Raw genomic sequence first — 13903 nt, forward strand, 5'->3', positions numbered from 1 at the left:
TTGTACCTTAGTCATGCTAATAAATAACACCCACTTACTCTTTTACTTGATCTAATAAAACTGTTGCTCAATGTGGTAAAGAAACAAACATAATCCAAAAAACTTGTTTATTGGTGGGAAAACTAAAAGAACAAAAGAGTACAGTATGCGTCCTGATATAAAACAAAACCAAAGAAACAAAAACATAAAAAAATAATAGTTTTACAAAGGAAATCTCACCATATATGTACTTGTGTAATGTAACGAAAAATAATCAAATTAAATTTTTAAAAAGACGTTATATCTTACTCTAAATATGAAAACACTGAGTGACAAGAAAACATAATGACAATTTATAGTCTAAAATATAATACCAAAACAGGAAATTTCGTGTCATGTCATAAACATAAAGAATAAAAACAACCAAGCATAGTAATTAATATTGCATAATTTACACTACTCTCTGTGCATAAAATATGAACCCCAAAGACACAGACAGTCTCTGCTATATTACAAGCCGTTTATAAAAATCATATATATCACATTAACATTTTATTGGGCCCTTATACAAGATAATACCGTTTTTACCGTAAATACGGGAGTTAATTTAGGGTAGGAAGGCGAATTTAAGGAGGTATCCCCAGCCGGATGGCTTTTGACATCTATACACACACTAAGGAAGATTGATGTTAAAGCAGCTTACACTTCTTTTTGGTGGTTGATAACTGACGGGTGTATCTAAAACTCCCTTTCTATATAATCCAATGCTTGGTATTTACTACAACTCCGTATTATATCCTCGTTTTGGACCCAGGAGTTAACCACACATCTCGCTTCTATCACGTAGCAGAAGACACTGGCAGGACGTCAGCGCCATCTCTTGCGAGCCCTCGATACTACACCTCTGACCTAGCACCTTTCTCGTACAATTTGTGTTTTCGTCCTATTTTTTAAAATATATTACATCAGCGTAAGGAACACAAGTATGAATAAAAACATCTGATACGTTACAATGACCAAGGATCGCAGTATCCCTTGCGAGTTGCTATTCTCTGTATATATAAGTTTTTCAAAGATGCAACCCCCCTCGACCCGGAGAAGAAAACAATCTGCCATCTCAGTCACACGAGATATCTTCTATCTCTTTCTTTTCTCCAAAAAACATATTTCAAGATGGGTATCCTCGAAAAAATAGGCGAAATTGAAAAGGAAATCGCTCGTACGCAGAAGAATAAAGGTATTAAAGGCGTATCAGTTGACAGTGCATGAATAAGTTAATTGTTAAATCTAGGTGACCGAAAAAACACATGTATTATAACAGTGGATTTAATACATGTATTTTTTAATAGTGTACTGAAAGTAAAAGTAATTTTCGCATTCCGAGAGAAATTACGACAGCTTTAAAGTCCGTTGCCTCAAATTATATATATCATATGGGCTATAACTGGTTTCCTTTGCTGCTGCTGATGATTAAATAGCTATCAATATGACAGTCTGCTTTACAATACTTTATAGAATACAGATGTGAAAAGTAGGTAGTTTTGCAATGCCTTGGCACCGCTAGAGATATTGCGGTAAACATTTCTCTTATTTAAGAATATATTTGGCTTGTTTGGATGTTTATGAAAAGTGCATGAACTAAATGTTGTGATATTATATAGGTACATAAAAAAATATTTGTGTATGGATGAGACAGAAGGAAGATTACTCAGTTTAGCTGAAGGGATATGCACAATAACATTAAGTAATGATTTCCCCAGTGATGATTCTAATTTCACACTAAATACTCTTGATGTCAGTAACCTACTCTTAACTGTATGGAATTTTATCACAGATTATATTAGGATACTGAATGATCGCTAGTATGTATCGTTAAGGCCTTCCCATAATGGACCTTAATTTGCCAGGAAAAGTGACAAGTGCAAACCAAATTTTGTAATTTCTGTCATTTGTAGTAACATAAAATGTGTGACATTTATCGGAATGACTTGGTGTGTGTTAGATTTCAGATTTTCAAATAATCAGGTTGTGCAAAATCTGAAACACATTTTTATGTAAATATATATATATATATATATATACACATATACATGTGTATATATATGTATATGTATGTATATTATACACTATATATATATATATATATAAAATATATGCTATATATACTATATAAACACATTATGTATATATATGTATATATAACTATTACAAATATATATACATATAGATATTATATATGTATTAATATATATATATATATAAATATATATAAAATATATGTATATATGTATAATTATAAATACATATGTATATATGTATAGTTATAAATATGTGTATATATATAATTATTATAAATATATATATGTATATATATAAGAATATATACATAAATATATATGTATAAGTATACATATATGTCATTATTATAAATTTTAATATATATAAATATATAGATATGATTATTCAGAATATATATATATATATATATATATATATATATATATATATATACACACACACACATATGTATTTGATATATATATATATATATATATATATATATATACATATATACATATATATATATATAATTATTATAAATATATATATAATTATTATAAATATATATATATAAATATTTATATGAATATTTATATGTATATTTATACACATTGAATATATGTATATAGATAGATAGATAGATAGATAGATAGATAGATAGATAGATAGATAGATAGATAGATAGATAGATAGATAGATAGATAGATAGATAGATATTTATGATAATTATATATGTGTATTTACACATACACACACATAGATATAATGTGTGTATATGTATATATACACACATTATATATATATATATATATATATATATATATATATATATATATATGTATATATAATATATATATATATATATATATATATATATATATATAGGTATATATAATATATATATATGTATATATGATATATATACATGATATATATACATAATGCTGAGGTATATATATATGTATATATACATATATATGTATAAAATTTGGTTAATGATTTTATCTTGCATCCTGTCTTTGCTCACAGCCACGGAGTACCATCTGGGTGTCCTAAAGGCGAAGTTAGCCAAGTACAGGACACAACTTCTAGAGCCTCAGGGGAAGAAGGGAGAAAAAGGAGAAGGCTTCGATGTTATGAAAAGTGGAGATGCACGTGTTGCACTTATCGGTTTCCCTTCAGTGGGCAAGGTGAGCAATCATTAGATTGTTACATGTAAGGCTAAACTATGTTTATATGTAGATGTATACTTTTAAACAAATGAGGTGCTGAGAATTCCAAAGGCCTGTTGACCAAACATTAGGGTATTACAGCTACCAGCATGTAGAGTTGGTCTTTGTCTCTTAGTCTTGCTCCAAATGTTTGGATTTAGGGCTTGTGTATAAGGGTAAGAATGCTGTAGAAATTCTCCCTCACTGTGATCATCTTGGGCCCTACCGCCTGATGGCTGGGAGCAGAGTCTCGGAGGAGACGAGGCCTACCTCCAGCCAGTCACAGTCACGTAAAAAAAGTCACTACTGCATTTTTAGCCAATGAGCTTGTCGCATTCATGTGACGGATGCCTGGGAAGCCCTAGTCACACTGCCTTGCTGCACAAGCACTGCACTACATTCATTGTCATGGTCCCCCCAAAAAGAATTTGCTAATTTTTTTCAGGTATTTAGCCCATTCCCGATGGGCATGGCATGTACATACATGCCATGCCCACTGTGAGATTACTTGATTAATTGTTTTTACGCATAGATGGCTACACTTGCACTAAGTCACCAATGAGCCAGTTATGAGTACTGCCTGTCTCACCCGTTCACCCTTTTCATTGATTTACAAAAATATTGTACGTTATCTTATTTTGCTGTTACTAATGTTTATAACATAGTAATTATAATAACACCATCGATATTCATAGCACTAGTAAAAAATATGTTTTTCCCGCTAATTCAAGGAAATGTGAAATCAGGTAAGGTCACAAGATCTACTAATTAACTAATTTGTGACTAAGCACTAGCAGAGCCATCTATGTACAGACACATTTCACTAAATTATGAAAAATGAGCACAGCATCTTCCCCATTTTTTATTCATTTTCCACGGCGGCAATGGGTTAAAATACAAATTAAGGAATTTTCCTCTACATTCTTAACAACCCATAAAATAGCCTTTCTTTTGAAAGAAAGAAAGAAAGAAAAAATATATATGTAATATATATGTAATATATATGTAATATATATGTAATATATATGTAATATATATGTAATATATATAATATATATAATATATATATATATATATATATATATCTATATATATATATATATCTATATATATCTATATATATCTATATATCACATTGCAAAATTTTTCTTACCAGGACAAAATCCATGTAATCAAATCAAATGTAATTTCAAACTTGATCATCTTGAAACTAGGTTTTGGTTGATAGGACATTATCAGTGCTTCATTCAGTGATAGCTATGAAGTGCTTATGTTTCTCTGTATTTATCAAAAATAAAGTGTCTGGCCATACTACGTCATATTGTAGCAAATAGTAGTGGACTTGTAGTTTTGTTAGGTAAGTTTTTAGAATGCAATAGGTAAACAAAACACAGTTAATAGAAACATTTCATACATGAAAGGGTTATGGAAGTAGTTCCTCACTATTGTATAGTTATGTGAAATAGTTTGTGATTGCCATATTAAGTGGGACTTTGGGTAGGTAAGTTTAGGGGAAATCAAGTTATATTGGAAGAAATTGAATTTTGTCTTTTCAAGGCATTAGATAATGTTTTGCTTTTCTCCATTACTAATGATATCAAAGCTTTTAACCAATTCATGTATTGGTCTTTGTGTGCTATCAAGTGATGGAGTGAAAAACCAGAAGCTTAAGGAACATGGATATTTGCCACCTTGCTCTTGGACCTGGGTCCAGTGTTGGCGAGGTTACCGATAGATGTTTTTGATAACCAGTTTCTTTTTTTTATCAGTAAAGTATTTTTAATATACACATTTTGTGTCTGAGTCCTATCATTGTTATCCTTTGCAGTCCACACTGCTGAGCACCCTAACCAACACTCAGAGTGCAGCTGCATCATATGAGTTCACGACGCTAACTTGCATCCCAGGAGTCATTGATTACAAGGGTGCCAACATCCAATTGCTTGATCTTCCAGGTATCATTGAAGGAGCCTCACAGGGCAAGGGTCGAGGCAGACAGGTGAGGAATTGATGAATGGATTGACTGTACTTGCTAATAGGAAAATTGATTAACATGTTATGGCTGACTCATGTTTTGAAACATCCAGGATTGTGTAATTGAAAAGCTCATATGTATTGTTTTGGAATTTTCTGAACAGTGTTTAATTAATACAAGTACATTGCACTGAATGATGAATTATCCAAGAGGAAAATTTGTTTATAGGGCTCATTATTAGTTGGTTGTGACTGAAATGGTTCAACTGTACGTTTTTATGTGCTGTATCCTGAAATGTATAGCAAGTTGTGTTTTTGTGATCCAGACATTGTATTAGTAACTTGGCATTTTCTTTTAATTTTATCAGTATTTTATTTACTTCAACATGTTTATGACCTACAAGTGCAACATGAAATTAAATTATCACTGAATTCTGATTGCACAATGTATTTGCAAGTACAGTTATGGTAGATTGTTTAACGTTTTTTCCCTTGCAGTAGACTTTGCTATTGTACAAATTGCTTCACAGGTCATTGCAGTAGCGCGCACTGCTGATCTTGTTATCATGATGGTGGACGCTACTAAAGCTGCAAATCAAAAAGAACTCTTGACTGCTGAACTGGAGTCTGTTGGCATCAGGCTCAACAAGAATAAACCTGGAATCTATTTCAAAGTAAGATGTTTATTACAAGAAATTTGACAACACATTTGCTTATCTGATCCTTTGTTTTAGGCCTCTGAAGTTTGTCATCCATGAAAACAATCTTTTAATAATTGGTTGATCTTTTTCTGCCCGAACAGCAAAAGAAAGCGGGTGGCCTGAAATTCAACGCCACGTGCGCTCTCACTAGGATTGATGAGAAGATGGTACAGATGATTCTACATGAATACAAGATTTTCAATGCTGAGGTATGAGAAGTACAGTTTTGAGGAAGAATGTGAGATATTTTATTATTGCTCTTGTGGATCAGTGTTATGGATTGCATATTGAGATACTAAAAGAGAAAAAAAGCACCAGAAGTTGACATTGGAAAGGAAATGGAAAATGAAATAGATACGAATATAGAGTATGATGAAAGATATTTGCTTGGAATATAAGTTAGCTTTAATATTTAAAAAATTAATTGTGGTTCAGTATTACTTATGATATCATTGGAATTATATTAATTATTATATTAATGCCCCATTTAAACAAATGCATGCTGCTCTGTCTTTTTACTTAGGCTTGAGTTTTGAGAATATTAAGAGAGAATGATTGTTGACGTCAGAAGTAATCTACTTGCGAAAACCAACAAGTTTATCAGAATATATTTATCTTTAAAGAACTGTGATACAACTAATCCTAGAAAAATGTCACCAGGACAGGGATGACTTTGTATATGATTGAAGTTATCAACAGATATACAGTTCAGTCTTTCAGTTGTGCCCCCCACTGTTTTTACCCCAGGCACCTTTATTTTCATACTTTATATGCATTGATAAGTAGATAATAAGGCCTTAGCATTATTTTTAGGCTAAATTTTAGTAAAAGACTCCAGGCCTCAATGATATAATAGAAAGGCAATGAATTGTGATTGAACCATTATCTGATATAAAGATAATGGTGGCATGATATAATTGTTCCCAGCAAAATGGCCATTCTCGGTATGGCATGCCACACATGCCATCAGGATTAACTTTTAATTGATTTTACAATGGGGGTCATGTCCTATAGAAGTTGGAAAGAATTACAGTTCTGTAGCAGACAAATGAAATACAACTTTGAAAATGTCCCCCCCAAAAAAAAAAAAAAAAAAAAAAATTGTTTATTTTTATAAATTGATTTATTATGTAATATTTTTTAACCTTACAATGGTACCAGAAATCTCTAGGTGTCACTCATTCTGGCAACAGTCTAGCCTTTTGGCAAGGGCAGGCTACATACAGCGGACCTTCCCGCTCGACTCTAGCGAGTCGTGACACCTATAGCCATACCCATCATGATGAGTTGGTTTTCGGCACACCTATAGCATTCAATTATCAGGTTATGTTTATTTAAGATGTAGGGATGATGATATTGATTATTCCATATCCATTTTTTGAGTGATTTTTTCAATTTTCAGGTTATATTCAGGGAAGATTGTGGGGCTGATGACTTGATTGATGTGATATCTGCCAACCGTGTTTACATGCCATGCCTCTATGTCTACAACAAGATCGATCAAGTGTCCATTGAAGAAGTTGATAGAATTGCTCACACGCCCAATACTGTGGTGGTTAGGTAGGTGCTTTAAATTTCTGTTTTCTTTTGTCATTTTGAGTTATTTAGGTATGTAGTCTTTTTATATTTATACTGGTTTCTTGCTATACTTCTGCCACTGATGTTCTATTGTTATTTTTATATATATATATATTTTTTTTTTATGTGTGTGTGTATTATCATGCACAAAATAATATTTTTACTTGGTAGTGCATATGTATAAAATGTGATATTCAATAACAGTAACTTCTAAAGTTATTATTAACCCCTTGGATCCAGACGCTTGACTGTTTGCTGTAGTAAATATTCTACTATTACCTTTTATAGATCGTAATTACTTAGTTAATTAATATGGAGCTCTTACTTTTTCATATATTAGTACTTTGATCACGTCAGTATGGTAATACTTTCTTGTTTATTATTTATACTTAGTTCTCGTTCATGAATTTACCAAATACACCTGGAATAAGTACACAGGGTTAATGAATCACACTTATATTAGACCAATTTGATAATATGATTATGCTTTAGTTCACTATTTACACTTACACGCTTGTCTCTCGTTGTTATGTATGACTTTTTTTGCTGAATAGGGTTTTACTAGCCTCACACAGTCCCTCAAATTTCATGTTTGTTCATGCCCTGTTGTAAAGATGATATATCTGTATACATCAATAACAATATACATGATTATCAGTAATAACAAAATATATAATCAAGGTATGATTATGATAACCATAAGAAATTTATACTCCAGTATTATAAAAGGGTGAACATAATTACATACTACCATGCCCATGACATGGAAGGTATGCCATGACTCTATTTGTATGTTAAGTAAGACTATAGAATATTTGTTTTTGAATCCCTGTGACACATTCTCCAAGATCTATTTTGTCATTTGATTTGCTGTATCCAGATAGTAATAAACTCCATATCATCTGTAGGTAGTCCATAACTAGTGCTTATAATAATAACAATAAGTAACACTTTGTTATATGTGTCACTTAAATTTTTTTTCTTAATATTAAACTTTCTGTTACACAACCTGCACTGTCATGGCTGACAGGAATAGGATCCTGAGCATGGAAACGGCATCCTCGCTGATATTCCAGTCATGGTACATGGAGGGTATATTCCACACTTATTTATCGGTGGAAATAATGCAAAACCCCCTTCCTAAATGCCCACTGGGGTCTGATCATCCTCCAAGAGTTTCACACACTAATTCCTGTCATCCGGGCCTTCAGCCAAAATTCTTGTGATGGCAAATTTCAGTCATCCACCCCAAACCGATTTTTTTCATTACATATTTGTCAGGTAATCTGGATTGTAGGGGTTAATTACTTCTTTAGTACCACAAGTTAGCTAATGTTGCTGATAAAGTGAGATTGATCTCATCTATCACCTATGGTGTAGATTTACACTTTGAGAATGAATTAGACTTGTTATTTCATAATGAGAGAGATGTATGTAGTGTCCACTAATATATCTGTTTGGTAAGTTTCCTTTGGCTACACCCTCAGTAAAGCCACCATACCCCACTCCCCTTTTAAGCCTTCCTCTCCAGGAGCCAAGTGCAATCATGTTCTTCAGCCTCTATCTTCCTGTAAATGGAATGCAGTGTATAAAGTAGTGTTGCTGGGTACTGTATGGCATATTTTATCCAGCAAAAGCCCCATTCTTTTTGTCTTCCATGTTCCCCCTCCACACATCATACCATTCATTATGTGTCACAGAATTACCTTCTGGTATATATTTTTTTTGTTTTTTTATAATGTATGTCTAGTTACTTATAAATAGATTTGAATTTGTATTTTATTATTTTATGCGGTAGAAATAGGGGATTATATCTGTTTGTCTTGCATAGTTTTTGTAATCTTTCCCCATTTCCATTCATAGCTGAGGGTACTGTGATTACTTTTCAACTTATTGCTCCACTGAAACTCTGTATCTAATATATAACAGTGAAATAGCTTACATTTTCTGGTGCTTAGACATTTCCTCATGTATCTATAACTAAAATTTGTTTAACCCAATGGCGACGGGTCACGCCTATAGGCGTCATAACAATATGCCCGAAATGTGGTGTGCGGCTGTCCGCCGCGGCGGCGCGCCAAAGCGCCCCGTGGCAATGATTCGGTTTGATGTACCGAATTCACGCGCTCAAAGTCGGTGCGTTGCCGCGGTTCGCCAGAACGTAGATTTATTTTTAATTTTCTTGAAAATTCAGTGCTTTTTTTTTTGTGGCTTTGGCACAGAGAAGCTGTAGGGTTGTCAGTTGTGAGGGTTTTCTGTATCTGCATATATTGTCATGAAATCCCCATTTTTTTTTTTTTTTTTAAGATTTTTATGTACCAAAAGGTCTTAGACCTTTCAGGATGTTGTTATTCAGTTTGAGTTTGTTGCTTCATTATTACAGGACTCTTTAACATTTCTGAGTTTTAAATCAAATGCTTGAAGATAAAGAGGCATTATCCTTACATTGTGTTTTAGTGTACTTTCAGAAAAAAATAATGCTAATAGTTAAAATACATTAAAGGTTTCTGTTTTCAGCATACAGCATGTCAATATTAATTTCATATATCTCTCTCCAGTTGCAACATGAAGTTGAACCTTGACTACCTGCTTGACCGTACGTGGGAGGCTCTCTCCCTTCTGCGCATCTATACCAAGAAGCCTGGAAGAGGACCAGACTTCTCTGACCCCATCATCCTACGAGGAGGAGCTTCAGTGGAGCACGTATGCCACTCTATCCATCGGTCAATTGTAGCTGTCTTCAAATATGCTCTTGTTTGGGTATGTTCATCAGCTCTTATTATGTCCAGAAGAATTTTAAATTAGGAATGTGTGTATATTTGGAGAAATATATTGCCAACATAAAAAATTAATGTTTGAAATTACACATGAAATTGCTTGCATATATTCACTTGGTATAATCAGAAACCTGTCAACACAGGATTCAAACCTGCTCTGAAAGAGTAATCACTACCATTAGTATTTTTACTCTGCATGTTATTTTACGTATGTGTGTGTTGTAATAACTAGCAGCTCAGGTGTTTACCCTTGAATATTTCCTTGCTAGACTTGAGTTAGGAATGTAGACTTATGGAAATTCATTATCTGAGGAACTGAAATTTAAGAATTTATTTATTATTTTTGTTGTGTTTAGAAGCATCTACTTTATACAATGGGTCATTAATTGTTGAATTGGCTAATATATAATTAGTTATTTGTTTGTCATTATGGTTCTGGAAAGTCTCTTAACATTTATACTTTTTTTTCAGGGGAGGAGTACAAAGTTTAGTCCCCAGCGTGTTGGTATACATCACATTATGACTGATGAAGATGTTATTCAGATTGTTACCAAGAAATAGACAAGTTGCCGTTAGAATCTGTTATAACCATTTATTGTTAAGGATATCATGTATGTTAAATATTTTGGCAGTTCTAAAATGTTTTGATCTTTAATAAAGAAAAAAAAAAAAGGTAATTGGAATATCAGTTATTTGTCATGAATTTTTTTTTTTTTTTTTTTTATACATTTTATTATCTTTTCTAAAAAAAAAAATATTATAATTATCATTATTTTTGTTTCCTTGTGATGAAATCCATCAGGAATTCATGTTAAGAAACAATGTGAAGCATTGGTTGTTACTTGCTTCATTGTCATCATCACCCTCATCATCATATCATCTTAATCATTTGTGACAATTACAATACATGGTTCCCACAAGGAAAAATGTATCAGTTCACTGTTATTAAATCCAATCAGCAGTTTTGCAAAACAAAACAAAACAAAAAAGTAATCAACGCACAGGATAATCTTGGCTTCGTGTATTCATTATTTTTCTAAAAATAAATTAGATAAGAATTAGGGAAGGAATAGTGGTACACAACAGCTTTACAGGTTTGAGTTTGTAAACATATGCTGCAGGCAAGTTATGTGGGTCTTTTAGCTCCTGAGAGAGATCCTGGGTTTTTCCTCATAGTGAGACTAATGGAAACAGCACCAATAAAGGGTGCAAGGAAATCTAATAGTCAATTTTCTTTCCTTCCTCACTATTTAAGAGTGTATCTAAATCTCAGTGTCTTGTTTTTGTATACAAATTTTGTATCCTCTTTTCATGTGCAGAAAAAGTAAGAAACGTATTTTGTCATATCATTGATGAAATAGGAGTTTTATCTGTGATAGGGAAGAATTACTGATTTTTTTTTTTTTTTTTTTTCCCCCCCACTAGCATGCTGATACTTAATCTAACAAAGAAAATGAGACTGCCATTTTCCGTGATGTTTGATTAAAGATAGTAGAGTTAGTGTATGCAGAAAAACATAAAAGACTATTGCTCATTAACCTGTTGTTGCTGGGGATGGTATGTATGTACATGCCATGTCCAGTGTGATTTTCGTTGATACTAAGTCACCAATTAGTCAATTACTAGTCCTCTCTATCTCACCTGTTTATCCTTTTCCTTGAATTTTGCATTTTTTTCTATTAGTTAATAATTATGTTTATAATATTAAATTAATCATTATGACAGTAATAACAATAACATTATCAATATTAACACCAATATAAGACATATTTTTTCCAAACCTCAAGGAAAGGAGAAATCATGTCATGTAGGCCTACTGATTGACCCTTTGGTGTCTGAGCATTTGTGAAGCCATCAATGTGTAAAGGCATTTTACAAAACAAAGCTACAATGGATATTACATGTTCCTGGCAACAATGGGTAAAATATAGAAGCTTATTTTTAGACAAATACAAATACAAACAGGAATGGCAAATGACAAAAGCTGTTTTTCATTTTATTATAAAGTAAATAGATGAATGAATACATAAATAAATTACTAATTGTCATAAATTGACACTGACAGCAACAGAAAGATGAATTATGCATTCAAAGGACTTTTATTAATGTTGCTTCCACAGAGGAAAAGACAGTGGATGAAGTCATCTATGGATGACTTCAAGAAACAGCAAAGAGAAAAGGTTTTCATAACAAGCAAAGGAGTTCTTTTCATGTTAAATAGCAGAATTTCCCAAGAACTCTGAGGAAAATGCTTACTTAAAAGATAGGTGTTCTTGGTTAAGGTCATTTACTTCCCCAAAGTAAATGATGCCTGTGTAAAGTTTTATATTCTTTCACTATATTATCTTGCTTGAGAACTGCCACACATGAAAATTTTTGGAACTCAAAAATTATTATCTATATGCATGACCATTATGTTTTCATATTTATTAATTATTGTGACTGAAATAGTTTTCTATGGAATGGAAACTACACAATAAAGAAGTTCTTTCTTTGAGTGCTCTTTTTTACCCATATCTTACCCAGATGATAATAATGTATTCATGAAATTGTTCTAAATGCTATCATTACCAAAGTGAACCCCCCCAATCCCTTGCCCGTTGTTGTCGCGGGGGGGCTTAGGAGGCGGAGACTGGGACCCAGTGCTGGGGAACTCCCCAATCTTGGGACTCAGCCCTAGACTCAACAAATTTTGCATGGTCTTTTTTTCCCCCTCCTACTTTTTCCTTTCTGTCCCTTCACCAACCCCTTCTACTAGCCACTTCCTAAGGTGTGAGAGCCGTGCTGAAAGGATGAAAGGCTGACTTTGTGCCAGTCCTGAACGGCCTGAGGGAGCCATGGGCACGGTATTCCCCTGCTTTAGTTGTCTAGCCCTTACTCCTCAAGCGACCCTGAGGGGTGGACCGTTTCTCTCCCCAACATACTCCAGGCTTATCATGGCCAACAATGAATAACCATTAACCATTAACCATACCATTATTAGAGGCAATGAGGCTTGCCTCTTCATCAAATAGCTCCACCAATTCAAACTCGCCCGATTCCCTGACTCCAGGCTCTCCTTTGACCACGGCTCTGAACACTACAACTAATACCCCCTCCTCAATGCCGACTAGTACAGTATCCACCCTAATCAATACCCCAGGAGACATTTCTACTCCCAACATGCTCAACTTCAACAACTATACCCCCACAACCTTCTTCATCAACTACCCCATCCTCCCTTATTACTACCTTACAACCTTATTGTCCACCTCCCCATAACACTACCTCCCTCAACACTACTCCCTCTTCCACATGCCCCCGTCCTTCTACTACCCCCATCTCTACAAAATTCTTAAATAATCTATTTAGCCCAGCCAAATGGGACCGATTTTTCGTGATCCCTCCCTCAACTTCTCACACTTTCTGCTTTGATAACCTGTTTTCATTCCTCAAATGCATATACATCCTTCACTTGATCTAACCCCTATACATTACCTTACCCAACCTTAACCCATTTACTCGTCAATTCCTTTGCCCAACTTTGACAAGTAATCACTAACTCAACCACTCTTCACTACCATTTACTATAGTGCTACATGACCTTAGATGTCTAGCACATTTATTTTGCTTTTAACCATTA

General features: G+C 33.4%; 1 protein-coding gene across 1 annotated transcript; it reads left to right on the plus strand.

Annotated features, from left to right (window-relative positions):
- Window positions 1–1058: 1058 nt before the first annotated feature.
- LOC125031757 (developmentally-regulated GTP-binding protein 2-like) lies at window positions 1059–12775 on the plus strand. Its single transcript, XM_047622693.1, has 8 exons — window positions 1059–1216; window positions 3070–3230; window positions 5080–5250; window positions 5756–5899; window positions 6028–6135; window positions 7329–7486; window positions 10063–10264; window positions 10753–12775. Exons 1-8 carry the CDS (start codon window positions 1153–1155, stop codon window positions 10840–10842), a joined length of 1098 nt encoding a protein of 365 aa, XP_047478649.1. The 5' UTR covers window positions 1059–1152; the 3' UTR covers window positions 10843–12775.
- Window positions 12776–13903: the final 1128 nt, after the last annotated feature.

The sequence above is a fragment of the Penaeus chinensis genome, chromosome 13 (assembly GCF_019202785.1).
Source record: "Penaeus chinensis breed Huanghai No. 1 chromosome 13, ASM1920278v2, whole genome shotgun sequence".
Lineage (NCBI taxonomy): Eukaryota > Metazoa > Arthropoda > Malacostraca > Decapoda > Penaeidae > Penaeus > Penaeus chinensis.